Source organism: Scomber japonicus, chromosome 5, assembly GCF_027409825.1.
Source record: "Scomber japonicus isolate fScoJap1 chromosome 5, fScoJap1.pri, whole genome shotgun sequence".
Taxonomy (NCBI): domain Eukaryota; kingdom Metazoa; phylum Chordata; class Actinopteri; order Scombriformes; family Scombridae; genus Scomber; species Scomber japonicus.
This window is the reverse complement of record NC_070582.1, coordinates 13,748,730-13,772,812: the sequence shown is the minus strand read 5'-3', so window position 1 is coordinate 13,772,812 and position 24,083 is coordinate 13,748,730. Positions and strand designations below refer to the sequence as shown.

General features: G+C 40.1%; 1 protein-coding gene across 1 annotated transcript; it reads right to left on the bottom strand.

Annotated features, from left to right (window-relative positions):
* Window positions 1-2,378: 2,378 nt before the first annotated feature.
* On the bottom strand, window positions 2,379-22,540 carry LOC128358435 (calcium-independent phospholipase A2-gamma-like). The gene is made up of 10 exons (XM_053318710.1): window positions 22,421-22,540; window positions 20,868-22,165; window positions 19,622-19,771; window positions 18,466-18,617; window positions 18,118-18,212; window positions 16,809-16,980; window positions 16,244-16,301; window positions 15,562-15,756; window positions 6,084-6,279; window positions 2,379-3,319 (listed from the first exon to the last, which is right to left on the bottom strand). The coding sequence occupies exons 2-10, from the start codon at window positions 22,104-22,106 to the stop codon at window positions 3,042-3,044; spliced, it is 2,535 nt and encodes an 844-aa protein (XP_053174685.1). The 5' UTR covers window positions 22,107-22,165; window positions 22,421-22,540; the 3' UTR covers window positions 2,379-3,041.
* Window positions 22,541-24,083: the final 1,543 nt, after the last annotated feature.

The window sequence follows — 24,083 nt, the reverse complement described above, 5'->3', positions numbered from 1 at the left end:
GGATCAAACCACAACAGTTAAAACGTGAGAAGGGCAGTTTTGAGGGCAAGTACTGAAAATGCAAGCTATCATGTGACAGGGTAAAGAGGGTAAAGAGGAGCAAAGAGGCTGAATAGTGTGCACTTCAAAACCTAGCTGGGTGCGGATGCAGGACAGGAAGTGAGCAAGGGGAAGAGTTTTTGCTGCTTAGTGCTTTGATTAGGTGTTATGCTGGTGACTGTTTTGGTGAGAGACCAAATGTCTTCACGTAATTTATTTTTATAAAGGAAGTTTGCTATTTTGTGAGCTTTAAAAAGGTGTGGGTAGATTTGTTTTTTTAACCTTTTCGCAGAACCAGGTTAACAGTTTCCCTGATTCCTGTTTTTGTGCTAAACTAAGCCAATAGTCTCCTGTCTGAAGCTTCATACTCAGCACACACAACAATCTTCTCATTTTACTCCCAACATGAAAGTGAAAATGGCTTTCTCCATAATACTGACTTATTCCTTTATATTTGCTAGATAACAAGTTTTTTTTCTGTTAAAACTATTGTTGAGGAACAGCAGTGCCTTTTGATGATCTTCATCACCTCCATCATTGAAAGGGAAAATTGCCTCTTCTTTTTATGTGAAGTCTTCAATGTGCAGTATATTTCTGTGCTTTTATATGCATACTACGAAACAGAACAAATCTCTTTATCCGGCAATGATTATGTTGTTGCCTATTGTTCTGTTATACTCCCTTTAGCCAAATATCCTAATAAGCCATCCAGAATATTGATCACCTTATAAAATATCTTGCTCTTCTCTGCCATCTGTGTAGTTCTATTAGGACTGAAACATATTTATATACAGCCTTTTAATTCTATATTTGGTGAATGTCCACTTACTCTTTTTTATTTGCGAATGGCCTTCATCCTGCTCCATTTGTGCCCCAGACCTATGCTGATACGGTTTTCTGTGTCCATCGCTGTGTTTTCATGCGTGTAAGCATTTGGTGGAGAGCTGTGTCAGTTCGTGGTGTTTATGCTGGAGGGAAATGCGATCTATCACTGGCCAGGGCTGTTACCCAGGTGCCTGAACACAGCCTTGCAGAGTCATCTCATATCACCTTCCTACTTTTTATGATGGGGAGCTCAGGGAAAGGGCCTTCAAACTACCTTCCCCTAAAAAAATACATCACTGACTTTACACACACACACTTAGAAATATAATTGAGGAAAATATACACTCACAGGGGCTAGACATAGTATGTAACTGTAATAGTAGTGATAGAAATCAGAATTCTCTGCTAATAAAGCAAAGCACCTTGGAAATTGAGTAGCAAAGGTGAGGATACATATCAGTGCAGATCTCTGTTGGAATAATTAAGCGGCAGTGTATACAAGTTACCAACCTAATATCCGCATGTCTCTCCCTCCTGAGATGAGTCACAAGCTGTGAAAGAAGCAGCAGCTTTCCTCCGATCACAATCAGCTAATCTTCATATAATTAGGAGGCGAGATGCAGCGAAGCTCTGTGACGGGTTTTAATTACATACAGTCTTTACACAGGACCAACAGGAGAACAGTGGAATTATATTAATCTGGTAATATCTGTGTCCATCTTACCTCTGGTCCTTTAGGAGTGACTGATACATCAGTTATACAGTACTTGACCAGGTTAGGCATGAAAACAAGTGCATTTTTTAGCTGTGCACATAAACACACATGACGATCATTTTCAACCATGACAAATCAATGAGCAGCAGTCAGTTTTAAACTAGTAATTTAACTAAAAACCCGCATGATTTCAACAGACATAGTATAGCAGAGCGGGGAGTGAAACACAGCACTTCAAGGTAAAAGGGGGAAAGAGGTTTTTTGAGAAGCATCAAAGGGAAAGAGGTCACACTGAAGACCCAGCAGAAAATGTGCATAGCCTATAGGGAGTCCATAAAACCAAACAATCAAGCACACAATGATTTAAAAAAGGGCTTTTGATACAAATGAAAATAAAATACTTTGAGGCTAAAATATGAAAGTTACATCCTTATGAAAAAGAAATGTAACTTTGCATTTGGATACTAGTTAAATTGTATTTATAGATATATATATATCTGCTTTACATATTTAATCATTTGAATTTATTATTATATGTATATTAGAATGAAATATTGGAGTAAATCTTTGAAATTTAAACTTCTTCATAGTTTTCCATTAGATCTGGACTTTGTCTTTGTGTGAAATCTTAAATATATCATGCATTTACATACAACGTATACCATTCTGTAACAGTGCAAGTGGGCTTTAATGTACTGACTTCTGTATTACACAGTTGATCAGTGGCTGCACTGCTAAATGTGCAAATTGTAGTGATTACAACTAAGCAATGTCACTTGCATCAGGTACTCAAACCTTTAAAAAAATAGAAAGATTTTTTTGTCTTTTTTTTTTTTACATTATTTTATAGTGTTACATGTTGGCAGCTTAGCTTAACAAATACTACATTTTGATAATGACACAGATCCCATCTACTAATGAAAATACAGGTTTATGAGATGTTGCCTACTGGTTGCTATAACATATCTTTAAAAAGTGCTCACTTGAGTCTTGAGAAATCGTTACTGGCTACTGTCGAACTTATACAGTATTCTGCTTTTTAAAAGTAACAGTTCAACATTTTATTTATACATGCTTTTTCACTTCCTTCTTCCACCTGCTTTCAGACGTTCTATTCCTTTAGGAGTATAAGATACATTTGCTAGGAAAGCTAACAGTGTTTAGCACATCATGACACATCTTTGAATGCAACAGTGTTGAATCAACTGCTACCAACCACAATGCATTTCCACTGCCAAAAACTTAACACATTGACACCAAAATGACTACAAAATGTCTGAATGAGGAGGATGATAGTACTTGGCATGTTGGAAGCATTACCTACCTGTACATTTACACAATGCTCTTCAGAGCTACAGATCTAATAATCAACTATTGACACACCAATCATGGTAGCATGATATTCTTGACAATTTAGAATAACAGGAGTGTCCATGTGAGGTAAAGGTGGTTTGTGTTGGATCTAGAGTTTGGAGGAGTAAAAGGACACACCGTTATACATGTCAGCCTTGAGCTTGACCCACTCTGCCATCCTCTGGACGGAGCTTTTCTCTCGGGTGAGGATGCGAGCGACCTTATTCAGTTTCTCCTCGTTCCTATCCAGGTAGCGCATGCCCTCAGTCTGCAGCAGGTTGAGCTTCTCCTGCCGGTTCTCGTCCATGGAAATGTCTTCACTCATGTGGGGGTTGAAGCGAAAATAAGCATCAGGAGGGAGAAAGGCGTCGAGCATGGCGTGAACCTCTGGAGGGGAAAGGCGTGGGAGAAAGGAAGGGAGGTGAAAGTGAGACCACACATGAAACAAACATGACATTTTATGTACTGAACAAAAATAATAATAAACACACAATTAACTTAGTAATTGCCCCAATATATATAAACATTCAAATATTGTGTTAGGAGTGGGGAATGCCAAAGCTGTCTGTCAGCATTATGACAGGACTACATGTGTTACTGCTTGGGGCTGAAAGTGTGAGGTAATACCAAGTGAAGTGATCTGCCTTGTCTGTCTGAGACATTTAAAATCAACAAAATACAAATGCATACAAACAGGCAGTGGGTCACAATAACAGGGTAAATATGCCCTAAGGATCCAAAAAGGTGATGACAAATTTCCCACACAGCCGGCGTTCCCACAGCAGTTCAGCAGTTCAGCAGTTCAGTCCAAACATGGATTTTATTAAAACAATAGCTGCCTCTGACACCGTGAAGTAAAATCCCTCCAAAAAGTTATTTATCTGAAGGTTGGCTGGAGTTTAAGATACTTGTATTTAATTTATTTTAATAACCAGTCAAAGTACTGTATTAAAACAACACAGTTTGAAAAGTTATACACTAATGAGTTAAAGAAAGATAAGTAAAGCTACAAAAATCCTAAGATAAGATAAATCATTGAATAGATAACACGGGTGTTTAATTCTAGAGGTTAAATATGTTCCCCTATTGTACAATAATTCATGCTGTTTTCAGCATTTACTGTGTTCAATCACAGACTGCGTGTTTCTGCTCCTATCAGCTGCCAGACCTAGCAGCAGAACACTAAATGTTAAAAATGCATAACCATGTGCGTTTTGGGATGTAATTAAAAAATAATCAAACAGTCTTTCATTCATTGTCTGCAGCTGTACAAAATGATCACATCACAGATTTGAGTCCAGGATCTTTACTAGATAGTTTCTAGGGGGGAAAAAATCAATTTACACACTTGACCAGATAAATTACCCTTCCCAATTCTTTTTCCTTTTCTTGATCAGTATTGCCAAGTAAATATTAAGACTACAGAATGATTGTATTTCATTCATTCAAATACAGAGAAGTCTGCATCACTTATATCAGACCCAGGGACAAAATACATTATTGACATACTTTAATTAACATGAATGAGGCTGGTTCAGAATTGTGATTATTTTAATTATTAGTTGTAAATTGTACAGATGGTTAAAGTCCAATATAAAGACGATCATTTTCAGACAATCATTTTCAGTAACACAGGTTTTGATTTACATGACAGGTTGTTGCCCAATGCTATCCACTACAGAGAACCTATAACGTGTTTCACTGGTTGTTCAGTAGTAATAACATCAAATAGTAGTGTGTTCCACGCGCAGCTCTTTAAAGCAACAACACAAGATGTAAACCTGTAAACTGTAGTATTACAGTATTACAACAGCTTTTACTTTCCTTGCCTGTAGGTGGCTACTGTGACATATCTACATTTGCAAAGTCCAAACCTCTGCTGTTGCTTTCCTTTCTTAAGGTGGCACAGGTTGGTAGATGTAGAACTGGTCTCACAATGACCGAAAGGGAAATTTAATCTGCAGCCTACAAAACACGACTGAGTACATTTGTAAGTGAGTAACAAGCCATGTCCATAACAAGTTTTGATGTATCTACAGTTAAACCCCCCTTAGATGAGACCTTCTGTCCACAGCAACAAATGGAGCTCTATTAATACACCTACGACAAAGTAGGAGGTTTGTGAACGCTGGGACAGGAGGGAAGCTTTTGAAAAAGAGAAAATCTGTGATAAAGACTCTTGCTAATCTGCGGTTTTCTAAATAACAAAGCCTACTGAAGAGCTGAGGGGAGTTTAATCCCAAATACAGGAGGAACAAGTGCAGAGTAGCATCTAGGTCACACGCTGCACCACAACTGCAGCAACAAGGAGGGGACTGAGCCAAAATTAGGCACAGCAGAGGTGCCCAATGTCCAGAGGTGATAAGAAGATGGAAGAGGATGCCACGACAGACTGCCACAATGGGATTTATCCACACCAAAGTCAACCTGCAGTGCAGTATTTTCCTTACGGTTGACATCAAAACCCAATTCCTTTACTCGGAAATAAACAGGGAGCACAATACATCCAACTCTTAGAGCATTTTCATTACAGTAAGTAACAATTTAGTCTTCAGGAATAGACCTAAATCAACACTGCAAACAAGTCCAGCTGGTCATCAGTTATCCATCCATCCCTAACCTGTATGTGTATGTCATACTGGTGACTATCAACTTTTGCTTTTCTTTGTTGATGCAGCTGGTCTGTGCTTCACAGGTAACGTCATGATTTCTAGGACTGTCTTTGACACATAAAATAATATTTAGATTTGTTTGGGGCGCGCAGGTGGTCGAGTGGTTCAGCAAGCATGACATATACACAGCGGACCCCGGTTCGAGTCCTGGCAGGCGAACCTTTCTGCATGTCACACCCCCCTGACTCTCCCGTAATTTCCTGTCTTGCTACTGTCAAATAAAGGCGTCTATGCCAAAAACAATCTTTAAAAAAAAAAAGCACACTGCGTAAAATCAAGTGCCTGGGTCACCCGCATGGTTTAGGGGTTAAGATGCTACAACATTCCTGGTTTGACAGAGGACCTTTATTGCATTTCATTCCCCATCTTTTCTCAACCCTCATTTCCTGTTCTTTCTCATAAAAATTGAGCAAAACAATGAAGATTCATCTCTAAATCACACAAGTTACCTTTAAGAGACTGCAATGACCGTCACTTACCCTCAGTGTCTGTAGCACTGCTGATGACATTGGTGAGTTTGGTTTTGAGGCTCGTGTAGGTGGTGCTGTTCTTGCCGGGAGTTTCGTAGCGGCCCGTACCGAGTGAGACCACACACTCCAGAGGTGTGTTGGGCCACAAACACTTACACTCATGGATAGCCAGCGCTGTGGGGTTGTTAATCAGCAGACCTCCATCCTATGCACAAAACAGAAGAAGTGTCATGTTATTCAGGCCATTTACAGGCTTTCAGTCTTGTTTTCTGCCAAGAACACAGTCAGCGAAACCAATTAATTGGCATTTGAAACCCTGGAACCTTTCATGGACAGTCAATACATGACATTTTTGAAGAACATCTGACGAAACAAAAAAAAGTTCCAGAGCTGCCTGTAAGTCTACAGAGCACAAAGCTAAATTGTTGTTTTTTTCCTCCTTTTCTCTCTTTCCTCACAGTTTCAGTCACACTGGCTTTGATATCAAAAAAACTACCCAGGAGTGCTTTCCTTTGGATCCATAGTGTACCCAAGGCAATGGGGGAGTAACTGGAGAGGCTGTGGGGATTGTTGAATAGGCATGAGGCTGAGGGGCTGCGGGGCTGCGGCTGGCAGCAGGATCAAACACACAGGGGCCAGTCCTCATTAAAGAGGCCAGGCTGGGGGGTGGGAGCCTCAGGGCCCCAAGTGTCTTGGGACACACTAGGGGGAAGAACGCCTGTTTATGTGACTGTGGTGTATGTGCACGTTTGATCGAAAGCTCATGCCTGCTTAGAGTCAATGCATATAATAATGTGGGTACATGTCATATGGATTCATACACACTGAGCCTCAGGGGGGAAGGGGGTGGGAACATCCTATCTTTCCAGCACACTCCAGCAGTGTCACAGTCTAACATCAATTCTGTACAAATCTGTGAGAGCACACAGTGTGATGGGGAATATGAGGGCTGCTTTCCAAAGCAAAGGTCTGCTTATCATCTGGGGAGGTGGACTGAGAAATTCATCAATCATCTATCTTAGGAAAGAAAAAGTAGCAGTAGTTAGGGTAAAGTGCAGCAACCAATAGCTCCAATGATTGCAGGTGCTTTGTGAATGACTTGTTGCTGCTTTTAATACAGTCACCCCTTTTTCAAAACTATCAGTAACATTGTGAAATGGAATGAAATAAATCAGCATTAGATAATAGTTTAACAAGACTAACAGTCTGCAGACACACTTGCAGCTCTGAGGCAGTAGCTAAATGCTACCATCAGCATGCCACTATGCTCACAGCATGTAAACAGTGAAACTAATATGCTTATGTTTTGCAAGCATAATGTTTACCGTGTTTACCATATTTCACTGTTTTGTTTGTGAGCATGCAAACACTGACTAATGAGCACTAGACACAAAGTACAGTAAAGTAAAGGCTGACGGGTACATCATACATTCTGTAGGCATTTGATCATAAACCAAAGTATTATAGAGGACAAGTTAAGATACACACAGAGACAGATAAACAGACAGATAAGATAGATATAACTATCTACTAGGTGTTGACATATGTGTTTCACTGAATAGTTGAAAACTTTAACTTACTAATTATGCTAGAGGAAAATTCAGACAATCACCAAAGTTGTTGGGATTTATCCTCTGGGCATCATCAATATCTGAATCAAATGTGAATCCATTAAATAGTTGTCGAGCCATTTTACTAAATAACAAAAATGTCAACCTCATTGTGGCACAAGAGGGACTCAGGTTATCACCAAAGTCATTAGGATTCATCCTTTGGGGACCATAAGTATTTGTTCAAAATTTCAAAGTGTTGGACTGACAACAACAACCAAAGAGCAATTCTTCCAATGTGGCTAAAAATGGGAAAAAAAAAATACCAAAGGCAAATATCTCTAATCCCACTGAGTCACAATGCCGGATAGAAGCCTGTGATCTCAAAGAAATCATCTGACATTGTACAATATGAATCATTTAAAACCTTATAGTTACTTATTAACTGGGAATTTCCTATCCGAGCCAAAGTCTCAGGGAGCATCCATCTCACTAGCCAAGATGGAAGTCACACAAAGAGGGTTTTTCTCTGCCACATAGCACGGAGGAACTGCTGAGGTAGCCGTTTGTCCAAAATGTGCCATTATGCATCAGGAGGGGTGTCTGGCAGACCAAAAAATTAATCACAGAAAAGGGAGAAAGTGCCCGGATTGGAGTTGGTCCTAATGGAGACTTAGAGGGACTTGGGCTGCAGTGAGCACCAGATGAACCCAGCTGGAAACAAAACAACTAAGCAGTTTTGTTATCACTCACACAACTGTGAGTGAGTCCATTTTCTGAACTCAGTGGCAATTATGGCAGTATGGGTCCAGTTATGGGTTCTTTGTGCCGATAGCTGGGGGCGAGTTTCACAGGCACAGTGGCCGTCCTTGCACTCAGAGCCAAGGCACGTAACATTAGAAGCCAACTGCACAATGCTCTTGTGAGCTTGGAGTTGAATGCTATAACTTGTCTCCATTTCAGCGCACCTGCTTGAGCAATTCAGAGCTAGTGAACATAGTCGAGACCTTTAAAAGCAAAGTTTGTTTCTGGCAGTGAAAAAGCTTTGTGTTGCCACTGAAAGGCTGGTGGGTTTTCTTTGTGTGGTGTTGCTCATAACTTTTCGAAGAAGCAATTATTTAGAAGAAGAGTTGCATCTGTCAGCTTCTTCCACAGCTGTCAGGAACAAACAAGTCTCCTTAAAGGTACTGTACCAGGCTCAACCTACAGTGAGGGCAGGTTGGCAGATGCTGGCGGTGTCACTTTAAAGCCACTTTTGGGGTCACACATCTACACTTGGCCCACGTCCACATTCTCAAACAAGACTTTCTTGAGGCCAGGGCATATTGTTTGAAACAATGATCTACTTAGGACAAACTGCAAATGAGCTTTGCACACAAAATGGCCAAACTCAGACTGTCTGTCAAACACAGCATGATGCGAGGCAAAGGTCATTTCCATTTATAAGGATTTAGAGCTGTAATGCTGCTCGTACTTACAATGTCCCAACGTCACTGTGAAAAAGTGCCATGTGGCAACAGATAAATGTCCTTAAAGGGTGCAATCCTGTCAGCTGTGACCATCTGATGGATGTTTAAAAAGAGAGAGTTTAGAGTTTTATAATAGCAAGTTCGAATTCTGCCTTCCTGAATGGCTTAATGATTTCCTCTGACAACGACCCTTGATTCCGGTGGGGCGTGTTTGTTGATACTCGAGAGGATCGTAGCTCCTCTGGCCTTGTTTTTGCCCTTTAGGGACTAATGGCTGGTTCTGAAATCAGCTCTTCATTTTCCTGTAGCTTGAATAAAGCAAATTTGCAACTAATTAGGCTTCCTACACCTTTGGAAGCATGTTTCACATCTTCAGACGGCCAATTAAAGTGAAATCTGGCTTTTAAAAGAATTTGTTCTTACAGCGTATTCCCAAATGAAACTATTCAGATGATATGAGCCACAATAAATAAACAAAAAGAAGACATGCACAATTTATAAGTCCCTTGCATTGCTGTTTGAAATGTCTCGGCTGTCATTAACTTTTAGAAGCTTATCTTCATTGTGCCAGTTTAAGCTGTCTTAGAGGGGGAGTGCTGATTTGAATAGGAAAGAGGTGCTATCGTCAGGATCAGTAAAAGTCATTTCACGCCCCAGTGTATGTCGGCTCCCATTAGCTGGGACAGAAAACTTCATCCTGTGTGCCTCTGTATCTCTCTGCTTCTCTAACCCACGGGTAAGCTTCAATGCTGTCTTGTGAAAGGGTCATTATGAGCAGCCACAACACATAAGAGAGCAGGGTGCTTGCTTAAATCTAAATGATGTGAGCCTTCGACGTACATCTGGTGTAGCAGTCACATCACAGCTCCAATGAGCAGCTGTAGTCACTACAATTCTTTCTTTGGCTTCTTTGACAAGGCTGGACTGAGGGGCACTGAGCTCTCTCATGATTTATTATGTGGCTCTGCCAATGAGGCTCCCTGCCCCCAAAAGACTAATTAGGAAACATTACATAAGTCATGGACATCTGACTATGCCTGTCACAATAACCAGACTGTTTTCCCTAGATGGTCAATCAATTGAAAAAGTAAATAATTAGGCTGCTATAAAAACTTGTGCACTCTCTTGTATACTCTGAATATTTTGCAAAATCAATCCATGATGTTTACATATCAGATAAATAAACTTGCTCACTGAATTCAATCAATTGCCTAGATAGCGTCTAAACCACATAAAAGCCACCACCGTCATTAGCAAGGATGGGAATGACAAAAATGTTACTGTGGTGAGTGCCATTGCTAAATGCTGGCTAGGTCAAGTCAGAGGTCTTCACGCCATATTATGTGATTACGTTGCTCAGTTCTCCTCTTTGCTTTTTTGCTTTATAGGCCCCAGAGGTCACATTGGAGTTCAAGTCATCTTCCCGGGCTGTCAATGGAGGATGGACACATCTGTGTGAGTGCCAACTTTGCCTCAGGCAGAGAGAGCAATTGAGATCTACTGTGCACAATTACCTTTTTCCCACACATTCCAGTGAATACATGACCACACATGTACAACCAGTATTGCAAAAATCAATCATCCCTGCTGACTGTAACCACTGAGATTAAACTGTGACAATTTTTGCAATGATATAAATGGGCACAGAACCCCTTTTCTCATATTTGCTTGGTCCATATTCCCTTGAGGCTTTATGTATATTTGACGACTTCATATTCTGAAGCATAATTTAGCTGTCAATCATGTGTTGGGCAATTTACAGCTAATTTCCCTGCTGTGCAAAGGAGATGTGACTGAACAAAGACTTGCATATCAATACATTGTAATGCATGGCTTAAAGCTGTGACTTATTCCATGAAATCTCATCTGGATTCACTGCAATGTGCTGTGCAGTCAGTTAGGCAGTGCTGTGAGAAGACAAGGGAGTTAGAGACAGTGGAAAAGTCGAGAAGGTTTTCACACAGCAGTCAGTCAATGTAATCAGTGGACAGGCCTAATCCCCAAACAAGTGTGCCAGTGCAATCAAGTGTGTGCCTATGTGAAAACATATGTGTACAACAGAACAAAAAGAGCGTTCAGTAGAGGAAGTAGAAGTAATGTGACAATGAGAGAATCTCTGTGTGTGCGCATTTAGACTCAAGGGACAAAGATCCTGCGTCTGTCTGGGGTGAGGAAGATGTCTGCCTCAGGGCTCAAAAGTCTGAGCTCCATCCTCCAACAGCCTCCAGGCTGAGCTCTCAGGGTTTAACACAGGAGGAGCTAGTTGGGATGAGGAAGTAGCTAAAAGATCAGACTTATCCTTTCTTGTCCCCTCCTTGAATCCACCACCTCTCTCCTCTGTGCTTCATCTGAGTGGCACTGTGGTGCTGAGTGTGTAATTTATGACCAATAACTTCAACTATAGTGGCCTTTATGAAGAAAAAGAAAAAAGTGAGAGAAAAAAAAAGGAAAAAGCTGATCCAAAAGGTTACACTTTCTTGAGCTCCATTTTTGAAAAGGCACTGAATTACTGGATAGCCTCTGCTACTTCTCACATAATTCAAACAGTCTGACCCAAAGCTGCCATGTTTTAATGACTCACTCTCTCTCTTTCTTTCATTAGTGACAAAAAGGATGGGATTGCTGATGTGACCTACTCCGTTTCTGGCTGTGTGAAGTCTCTCTGCTGAGCATGGTGCCATGTTGAGGCTCTCAGGAGCTCGTACTGGGGTTGGTGGCCCAGTAATCCCAAGCCTCTCATCAAATGCTGGCAGAGGTGGGCACAAAACATGCTCCCATTCCTCCCCATCACCTCAGGAGACACCATGGCAACTAGGCGGAAAAAATTGGGCCCTCTTCGCCATTCCACGCATGCTCTGGCAGCCATTGTGAAATGTCTGAAGTCGTCTACTTCTGTGTTCTTTAGCGCAGAGATAACTGAGAAAGCTTTAATGTGGAACATGCATGTCCTCCCTCCCTTCATCTCCTCTATTTTTTGGCTCTTTTCACCTTGTTCTCTCTCACTAAAACATCCTCTCCATGGCTCTGGTAGCAAGTGTGAGGCTTTGATAATGCCATGGCTGCTCAGCTTCAAAAGGTCTTATTTCAAGTTACAATTTCCCCAAGTAACCAGTGTGAGTTCTGGCACCACAAGATTTCTATTCCAGCCTGCAGAATATGAGAAACATCTACAAACAATCATAACTTTCTGGAAACGCTGCTTGAAAATTCCAGCATTTGTTTAGCACATGGTGTGGCATCTCTCTTGCACTCATTGTACAAAAGAGTGATTGTTTGGGGCTTGAATTAACTGGAAAACTCTGTGGGCGTTTGTGGAAAACAGTGAGCAGGCTCTCTCTCTAGGGAATCCTGACGACATCACACAGACGACATCTTGGTTTTAGTGGCGCAAGTAGCCAGTAAATAATGTCATCAGGCTGGGTGGCATTCTGGAGGTGGCTGGACATTCACATGGACAATAAAAGTGGCTGAAAAGCGTGTGAAACTGGATAATAAAATGGAAAACTGCACAGTCGACGTATGTTTAAAAAAAAACATATCACAGGTATTTTTAAACAATAGTTTAAATTTGTATTAGCAAATTATTGTTTTCTTTGTCATCAAAAAACTGAAGATAAACCTAATATCAGCTTATTTTATTATGAGCATAACTTTATAATTCATCTTTTATAGACTAAATTTACTCATTAAGACAAAAGTGTTGATTCTGTAAGCTTTCATAACATTAAATTAAATGTTTTCCTTGGCTTTAATAAGATTGTAAGATTTTAATTCATAAAATCCAGATGATTAATGTTTTTGAGCTGCAGCCAACAGAGGCAGAAGTTGCAGAAGTTATGAAGGGAGCTCCTGTCATAAAACACAGAGACATTTTGTTTCACAAAGCACAAACAAGCTTCTCTCTTCTGCCTCCTTGCCACTTTTGTGCTACTATGAAAAGCCTGATATTACTGTTCTGATGTTCACATGTCTGTCATTGGGAATTGAATTGAGTGAATGAAGCTTAAAATAAAGCAAAACTAAAGCTAGTTTATCTTCAGTTATGATGAATACAGGCAAAAACAATCCCAAAGATAATGGGGATAAAAAGAGGAACAACTGAGTAAATACGTCAAGGTCCCAAAACACATCCTGAAAATATTCCCTTAAGATTTATTATCCTGAAAAGAAGATGAGAGAGTATGGCAAAAAAATACTTCTTACAAGGTCATGAATGCTGATTTTGCGTCAAATGTGTTCAATATATAAACTACTGATGGCATCTCATATTCTCACAGTATGAGGTTTCCTGCTGTCAGCTAACTAACAGTTTGGAGTAGCGGTTCCATAATTAGATTGTCTTTTCGTTCTAACGAGGCAGACGTAGCAGTCAAACAGTTGCGTGTGATTAGGGAAGCACTTCATCGGGATAATTTATGCTTCTCGCAGTAGAGTGAGACCTGGAATACGGCAGGCTGGGGAAATCTCCTACCACAGGTGGGTTTTTCATCAACCAGTCTCTTTCATTCTCTCCCCCTACACTTCCTCATTCACCTACACAACAAACACAGCTACCAATTAAGAGTGTGGGAGCGTGCCGACTGAGGATATTGCCTTTGATGTAAGCACATGCTCATTCACGTGCTTATGTGTGCCATGCTGCGAGTATGGTGAGTTTTGTCAGAATCTGTACATTACATGTGTGGTTTGAATGTCAATTGAAGGAGATATCGACATCTTGACATGAAAACAGTCAAAAACAGACTACATTAACCAAATACTGAAACAGGAGTAAAACATAATTACATGCTCTCTGACTAAGCTCTTATTTAAAAGGTAAAGGCAAAGTGTAGCCATACATATTGATCTGTAAAATGGTGGAGGGGACTGGAGGTTTGATATGTTACTGATGGCTAATGCATACCTGTTTAATGGAGATGGATTTAAGTATGTCTCACTGCAACTTTACCAATCATTCCCCTGTCAGAATGAAATTGATTAGAAATAAACACCGACAGGAAGGAAATGGAGTTCCTCCCTCCTGCTTGCTTTGCAGAGGATTTTTCTCATTAGGCTTTTCAAAATCCTTGAGACTCTCTGCTGTCAACATTGACTATAAAGAATTTAAAACCAGCTGAACCAACAATAAGCTGCATTACTGCAGCAGGGGAATGCAGTTACGTTGTCACTCGGTGTGTAAATATACAGTGTGAATGTGTAGATGGATGATGCTGGAAGAGAGCCTGGGTATAAAATAAACCTTCACAGAAACAGTAAACATAAACTATCAAGCAGCTATTGTAGCTGAAATGAAAAAGTCTTTAAGCATCACACAGTGCACACAGATACCCCTGAGGTCTTGTCTGTGCACTCACAAATTATGATTATAATAACTGGCAGAGCTATATTGCCTAATGCTTCCACCTCTCTGCCACAAACTTCATTTACACATCATAGCCAAACCATTCAGATTAGTCAAATTGAATAGAAATGATTACAGGGTGTAGAATGGAAGAGCTTTTGAGGAGAAATATTATGTTTAGCTAATTGAAATTAGTAAGTTAATTGACTGAAACTGACCAAACTTTAACTGGGCTCGTGATGACACAATAAATAGTTTGCTGATAGATGAGGTGGTTCAAGAGTTACAGGTCAACAAGTGACATCACCTTTGACTCGAGGTTAGCCCAACAAGACCTGTACTGTAAATATACACACAACTAGTTAAGAAACTTGACTACCTACTGAGCAGGTTTGATATCATCAGATATACAGCTCATGTCCAAGATTTGGTGACATCAATACTGCATCTGAACTATAGTGTTGAGTTTCAAAAGTGTGCTGAACGTCAATATCCATCGATTTAAAAAGAAAATTACATTTAAAATGGCACAAAACAATGGATTTGGCAAGGACTGATGGAGCTACATTTGTTGGATCACTCTTGAAATGAGGAATTCAAATATGAAGTTTGGAAAAACATTGCATCTTCACTTTGATGTTCAATGATGTTACAAGCAAAAAAATGAGACTTTTGCCACCAGATGGGTTGTTACACTGACCCCAAAATGTGTGTATGAATTGTAATGGAAGACATGTCTTGGTTTGAGCTTTACTAATGTACCAATTTTTGTTTAAAAAACCCCCCGACCCATTAGCTCTGACATCTGCCAATGAAGCGTCAAAGACAACATTGAGTATTAAATATCCTCTGTAACTCTGACACGTCCTCTTTGTCTACAACGGTGGTGACCTGGGAGTTAACGCTTATGTAACAGTTGCGCTCATAACAATCATCCTTCATAAAAGCATCAGCTAAAGGCTTAAAATCTAAACGAGGAATGTAAATCCACTGTCATGCCTCAAAACAATTTAACCTCCACAGTAAAAAATACTGACAAGAGATATTTTAAAGATAAATGAATCAATGATTAAGGTTTGTCATGGCTCGTGACACCCTTCTCTGCTACTGTTGTGAATGGGACTGACCTGGTGGAGATCATTTCCCAAGGTGAACTCCTGGAAGTACCCAGGGGCTGCTGAGCTGGCACGGATGGCCTGCCAGAGCTGATGCTGGCAGCCCCCCAGGTAGTGAGGGCGCACCCCGGGCAGCAGGTTGTAGTTCCTGAACACATACGCCTTTAAAGGGGTGCCCCTGTTCACAATGGTGCTGACTGCTGCCACCTACAGGTAGAGGAAATGACATACAGCTTGACCGTCAGCCAGTATGAGGCAGCACTTTACAACCTAACTAAATAGGCTGGTTGTAAAAGTCAACATTTAAATAAAACCATGAACAGAATATGCAGTCAATAAGTTGTGCGGGTGCCAAGTATAGTATCACCTACAAACTCAAATTCAGTCTGAAGAATCAAATTCAGTAGCATAATATCTGGAACAATGTTCTGACAGATCAATTTAATATAATGTCTGCTCCCGAGGCTCAGGTGAGTCTGCTGGCATATACAATTATTATACTTTTTGATCCACACAGTCTTATCTGGCTTTAGAGTGCATTTTTTCTTCCACTGGTCATGCAGCGGTATGTAAGACTGAGACAGAAATGGGAGCTTCCTGAGTAATATAACAGTAAGCGGGGTTGGGTGAAGGCTCAGTGGTCAGCGCTGGATAAGAACAAGCAGGAAGAGTGAGTCAGTCTTTTAATACTCACCTTGGGGCATTCAGGGTTTCTCACAGTCTCCACCAGGAGATGTGAGCCCATTTTCTCTCTGTGGAGAGGAAGATAGGATGATGTGATATTTTATTTTGTGAATTTTGAATAGTATGACTTCTTACAGTTTTTTTCATGAAAGCTACACTGCATATCAGTTATTACAACCTGAAACCCATTTATGATAAATTATGTAAACCTGAGCATGCAGTAGTGTTTTTCCTAATTTTCTTGTCAGTCGAAACTGCTTTCCACTCATGTTATGTAAATGATCTTACTACTATATATTATGTGAAACATGAAATATGCTTTAGCTAGGTCATCCATCATATTTGAAATCAAACAAAAATATGAACTTTAATAGACTTCCTAATCCATTATCCACAATTATTGTTCCTACTTTCATACTGTAGTGACAATAATGTAAGAATGGCTGCCAGTATCACAAATTAAGACATTATGGCTATTGAACTGTTCTACCATGTCCCCATTCTGGCATTTAACATGATTCCAGCTGATCTCGGCACATGCCCCCTCTGCCACTAACAATAACAGTGGAACTGACTTGAGGATGTTCTCCCAGGCTTCACTGTCATAGAAAGCATGGCTCCAGCCCATCTTCACAGTGCCGACAACCACGTTCTGCTTGAAAACATCGGAGCCCAACTTCCGGTAAAGATCATCACACTCATCCAGTGGGATTTGGAATATGCCCAGCATGAATGCTAGGATAGCACCTAGAGAAAAAAAAAACAATATTAACATTTAAAAAGGGTTGAGGGACCTAAGATGTACTGATAAACCATTATACAAATGTGAAAAAACAACTTGGCAACACTAAGCTGACTAACTGGAAGAATCTTGTGTATTTCAGCTATGCTTTTGGGCACAGGGTCTTCGACAGGGTGCTTTACTATTTATACACAAACATACTTTTGAGAGCAGGATGTACCAGTATAAGAGTTTCAGTCTCCCTCGGGAAAGAAAATGAGGTCATCCAAGTTGGTAACACAGAAACAAACATTTAACACAGCTAGCTGTTCTGTTACTCTCAAGGCTGGCTGTGCTCTAACACGTAGCGACAGAGTTGATGGGTTGCTAATTGCCTGAGGGATTATCTGTTAAGAGTATAATTATCCTTGGCTGATTCATCCATAGGAAGTGTGTGTGATTCACATGGTTATTACACTACAGTCAAAGACTTCTCAACATTATAACAACTGTTCTCTTCATGATTAATGATTCCTGACTGGATTAACAAGGCACAACAGTGTGTGTGGGCAATCGAAAGGGCCAGATGTGGCCCAGATGGGTTTTTAAATTTGTGAACATCATTCAATATAAGCTTGACAACTTTCATTAAATCTGAAAATGAAGTATCTCCAACTGGTGGAGAATTAAGAGTGAGAGAGTTGATATGAGTCGGGGACAAAGTAACTTCTGGTGGTGATTAAATGCTATGTGCTGTGCAAATAAAATGCAGTTTCTCAATCTGCTGTGAAATGTAAACATCAAAGCGGCATATGGAGAGGACAGGTTGTACATAGTCCACAGTACCCCCTTGTGGTGATTTTGCATACTGAAAAAATTATTCAAAGCGTCAACCTTCCAATTCCTGAGGTATAATCAAATCCATATCAGTAATATCATTTTCTGAATTATTTAAGAATCTGGACCATTTTAAATTATTCTGGGCTAGCTTGACTGCATATCAGCAGGGTTGACATTAGAGCAGTGTTGGTAGAAATATTGAGGTCAGAACAACAGCAGAGCAACAAATGGGTCAGTGTGTGATCACTGCTGCCAGTCCAGGCAGCTCTGGTAATCCACATGCACGCATACACATCCAAAAATAGGGCAGGAAGACAACACACCTGTGCTGACACCACAAATATAATCAAATAGCTTGTAAATGGGTTTGCCGGTCAGAGCTTCCAGCTTGCGTAATGTCTGGAGGGCAAGAAGTCCCCTGAAAGTACAAAGTCAAGCACAAACACAAAGAGCCACAGTTTGATAAGATGACAAGCAAAGCAAAGCATATAAACTAGCTACAAGACTGATTAAATCTTTAATAACAAAGGCTAATAGAATACAAAGCATTATCTTTGTAACTGATGAAAGTGGTAATAGAGGATTCATGTGGTCTTGGCTGAAGTAAATGCTGTTGTTTTTAATATCAGTGAATCACACCTTACAATAAAGAAAAAAACTCAGAGCTGTACCTTAACCCTCCTCCATCTATAGACAAGATCCGTATGCCCCGGCCTTTAACTGGTTTTTGGTAGCCCACCAGAGCGAGGCTTTCTCTAACTGCTGCCCTCAAGCCCGGGTCATTGGCCTGTTTCAGGCGTAGTAGGCAAGGGATAACCCTCTCCTGAGGAACACATAAACATATAGTGGTGGTCATAAATAGAAAATGAGAAACACAGATGGAGGCAGATTTGTTTGCACACTGTAATACTGGCATTTCTCAGTCTGAAAATAATACATTTCTCATGTTGTTGTCTTGCCACTCTATCACTGTATTTGTCGTCACTGTCAGTGATACTGCATCCCGACTAGTCTGCTGCTTGTTGTCTTTCAGCATGCAGGACACAATCAATCAATGATTCCTGAATGAGAGGTTCTTGCTCACTGTTTCATTCAAGCTGGCTGGCTACTAGCAAATCTTGCCATTTTGTAGATGATAATTTAATTTTTACTTTTACTTTGGCAAATGAATGCACTCTTTGTCATTAAAATGAATGGGGAGAGAGTATTTGTATGATCGCAGCACTGAGGTGTTTTCAGTCTGAATACACCTTTAAAAAACTTTGGTTATGACAACATGATATTTAAAAAGAGGAAGACAAATCAATATAGACAACAGACAGATGTGACACATTAATGAAATATATGAAACTGTAAGAGTGTAAACTGAGTGATTGAACTGAGGAGAAGTTATGCGAACAGTCACCTTCCTTACAATTATAAGAGTGGCCTTGGTTGGAAATAGGTTAGTACTAAATGGGGACCTGACGCCTTCACAGGTAACACTCTGACATGAATACATGCTATGCAGTCTGCATGTGATGCCGAGCTCTGACATTAAACAGAGAGCAGCACAGAACCTGTTGTCACAGCTGACAAACTGACATTTTGCCTGGCATGGGAAATTCCCCAAACACAAGCAGAAGTCCATTATCTACATATTTACATGGTACAACTGTTCAACAATTCATGCCAGATATAACATGATAATATATGAATATAAAAATATGCTGATACTGTACAATGTCAGACACTCTGCTGACAAAGCCTCAATGTGTTAGAATTCTGGGGGAAATAAAAAAATAATAAAGGAAAAAAAAAAAGTGCTCGCCTGTTCAGATTACTCACCTTGACTGCAACACCCCGGGTCTCTGGAAACTCCAGGAGGTGGTAGCTGAGGTCTTCCACCCTGCTGATATAGACCCTTACATCTGATGCCCTGTGAAGAGCCTGCACCAAAGCCCGAGTTCGATTGTCCACACTAACCCTGGCAATGATCTGACGGACAAAAACACCAACAATGTGCAACCTAGTTAGGTCTAAAGTGTGTATGGGCCCCTATGAATCATTTATCATAAAGAATATCACACAAAAAGTTTTGAATATTGCCATTTCATTATTGTCATTACTTTCTGTGTTCCCCTCAAAATTCGGGTTCAGTTCATTCAGTAATCTGTGAAAAACATTTATAAATGTCCGCTAGAAGTAGTAAGTAATGTTTCTAATAAAGCACTAAACTAAAACACAGGGATTCACTTAAAGTTGTAGTCAAACAAAGATAGTTTTATTTGCAAAATGTCAAATACTTTTTGGAAAGACAAATGTGTGTAGATAATATTTCAGTGACAGCTATTGCTAATAGACAGATTCGTTACTGCAATCCATGCATTTATTTAACCACCATCAAAAAATAAATTGGGTTGTAATAACAAATTAGTAAATGTTCTGAAATTCAGCTTAAATATACTGTAGCATGCAAACTCCAATTCACTTATTATACATATATACAAAATATTACCAACAGTGCTTGATATAAAAGTCTTGTCTGACCTATAGACGTAAATAATGTCTATATTTCTGCTATCTTTGTATTTACATATCATTAGTTTGCCAGCCCTATCATATCCCTATCCAGCCCTGTCATAAACTGGATGTGGGGCGTGTTTACATATCCAACATAAACGGCTGCATACAGCACGCAACTTCTGTGGACCTCGAACTTCATAAGGGAGTTATTTTTGAAAATGGATTCCCAGAACTCAGGCAGCATGTCAGCACTTTACACTACTACCATTAGACATATTGAGTAGCAAGAGCTCTGCTGGTCAATATGTGGGACAGTGGGCATCCTGCCAAAACATACCAGATACTCTGAACGATCTGATGTGGGCATCGTGTTTTGCTCCAACACAGACTGAGATCATATCAAACAAGGTTGGCATCAACAAAAACAAAGTCCCGAATAGACTCTTTAACTGTAAAGTAATGGTTGGATCATTTTTTTGCTGTTTACTAAAATATGTTCATAATGTGATTCTGTTCTTCCAACATATGGCAAATTCCCAAATTAAATAATGCATTTTTGTAGACTTACCTTTTCCCTTTGGAGTAGAAGCTTCTTGGCTTTCTCTTCAGCCGCCTTCTGCTCCTTACTGATTGTGGCTTCAACCTGTTTTACTGGTTCATCCTCAAGCTTCTTCTCCTCCACAGTAGCACTCTTGGACTCTCCTGTCCTGAACTTAGGGACCAGGGGGGCGATGTAGCTCCCTAGAAAGGCCTGCACAGTGGGAGCTGAGTTGGACAGGTAATGTCCTAAACCCTTTTTAATGGGAGCTGGGGCAACTGAAGCAGCAGAGTTTGGTTTATCAGACAGTGGCACGAGGTCACTAGTTTGTTGACCCTGAGAGGATGCAGACGAAACGTCAACATTGTCCACTTTCTTGTCCTGAGTCTTCGTACTGCTGCTAAAGTATGAATTGATGTGATGAGCCAGGTAGTTGTAAGTTTCATCCAGGTTGACTGAAAAAGTGCTTGGATGGAAAAGTGCTGCGGTTTGTTTGGAAGACGTGCTCTTGCTCTCTGTATCACTTGATGATGGTTTAAGCTCCTCTGGCTTCCTGACACTACAAGTTTTGATTGCAGGAGCAACACGCCTCAGCCTTTTCTGCTTAATTTCTTGCACAGCCAAAGCTGTGTCAGTGATGGTTGCTTGGGCAGAATTTGTGGAGGTAGTAGCACTTGGATCAAATGTAGCAGCAGGCGGTGGAATAGGGGGACTGGCAGAGGATGAGTTTATTACCGGTTTGGGTGTAGTAGATGCAGAAGGAGAGGCAGCAGTAGTGGAAACAGGAGTAGGTGTGATCTCCTCAGCTTTTAGTGTTGATTCAACACTCGTCTCAACCTTATTTGTAGCCTTGATAGCGTTAGGTTTAAGTCTAGCAATTTTGGAAAGAAGTTCAGTATGTGACCCACTCACAGCTTTAGAAACTGTGTCCAGGGTGTTCCTGACTCGTGACATTTGTTGGCTTAGACCAGCAGACCAACGTGAGGCTGAAGTGTTCAAATACAGGGTGCTGGTGTGAAGTCCAAGTTTGTGTCTATGTTGGTTCGCTCTACAGATCCATCCCTTACGACTACTGCTCCTGGTGTGGTGGATGTGCTTCCAGCTGAGATAGCCAAACTTGTAGCAGTGAGGTTGTTGTACATGAACCCTGCAGTGAGAGGTACCGGACAGGTGAAGTGGTAATGCTACGGACTTGCGAGCATGAGTTTGCCACAAAGGAAATGCTCTGCCTACTTTCACCAATGCATTTGGAGCCCATCTATGACTCATTCTTATTGGTTTATTCCGACCACAGGAACATGAGGTCTATGCTCTCCGTTTTCATTAACCTAGTGATGAAAAACAAAAAGTTGATGTTTAAAAGAAAGACAAAAAGAAAATGATGAAATGACACATGCATGAATACGTATGGCTAACTTTTCTCCACAATGAAACATGTATCGTTACTGATCCTAACAGAGAGGAAAACAAACTTCTTCTCAGAAAAACATATTTCAACATCAGCTAGCAGCGCATACACCGACTACCGCAGCTAGCTAACTTGCTAACATTTATATAAACACACAAAACATAATAAGCCGTACCGGTCTGTTTTTGTCTTCGATTCATAAAAACCAGGAAGCTTTAAATAATTTCATTAAGTCGTCTCTCTACGTTAATGTTAACATGAAATATAAGGACGTATAGCGGTACTTACGGTCCGACCTGACACTTGATGTCCCGAATGGCCTGACGTCAGTCAAGAGAAAAACAATGATCACGTGATCATCATGTGCTCTGCGATTGGTTGTATATCAGTTGGCCCCTTAAATGGAGTTTGTTGATTGGCCGAGATATTTCTCCCCACCGTTAACTGTGGCAGAGGATCATCTTCTTATATTCACCAGAGTACGCCGTTATTTTCCCGGGTGGGCGGAGATACAACTCAATAGTAAAAATGTGTCCCGACCCGCCTACGGGATTTAGATATGCACAAATAGAGCACCACGCAGATACTTAGAAATGTGATGACAAACTCTTTACCCAAGTGTTATGATATGTGGAAGCCCATTTCTGTCTCAAAATAATTACTTTGTAACTCAAAATAATGTGATATTGTCTCAAAATAATGACTTAATATCTCAGAATAATGACTTAGTATCTCAAAATAAAGAGAAACTATCTCAAAATGAGATACTTTCTCAAAATAATGACTTAGCATCTCAAAATAAAGAGAATTAGTATAACAATCTTCAAGCATGCAATTTGCATAGATCCATTTTTCCTTATTTGCACCAAAGCAACAGAAGCAAGTGGGTACAAGGTTAGTAGACCCAAATGGGTGCCATCACTGAAGACTATCAATCTAAACAAATTGCATGGGAATCATTTTACTTAAAATGCAATAATAAAGCTTTTTGTTACACACTGAATCTTTTTCTGTTGTAAATTCCACATACATAAGGCAATATTCTCTAAATATTTCCCAAACATAAATGTTATTCTGGTTAAATTGAGTTTGTATATAGATGGATAATGAATAAAACAATAATATGAATAAAACAACAGACTAGAATTAACTAGAAAATTCTGCAGTCTCTGAAGATATTACATGTGAAAAAAAACTGCTGGAATTGCGTTATGATTATATATATAGCCTACCAATATTAAAGTTTCCCATAGGTGACATCAGATCCATGACCTGCAGTTTGTTTGACAGCAGAGCAAAACCTGAACTATCATGACTCGGGTAAAAACATCAGTATAATTAACTTTTCATATGTGGATGTTAAATGGCACAATAACTGAGGCTTGTAAATCTGATATTTTATAATATGAAGGGGGGCTTGAGTAGCATGATCGTGCACTAAAAGCATATCAAGAACCCAAGATGTGTGCATCATTAGTGATTCAATATTGGAAGCCCAGCTGCAGTACTTGCTGACAATACTTAAAACATACCCAGGGGCACTAACTGATAACATGAAGCAAGTTGTTGACGCACAAAATTATCTAAATGTATTAAAAACTAGAAGTTCTTGTACTGAACTCAAATGCATGACTCATACTTGTTAAAACTGAAAGTAATAGCGTATTGTTCACCATGTCACCAACTACATTCCACAGAGATTATGTTATTGCAGAGGTCAATTAGCAAAGGTCATTTTCTGTGAAAGAGTTAGAGGTAGAGTGTATGTGCAGAGATTCAACTAAGGACATGTTTTGGTTGCCAATTGTCATCTTTGGCATGAGCTAGACATGGTATAT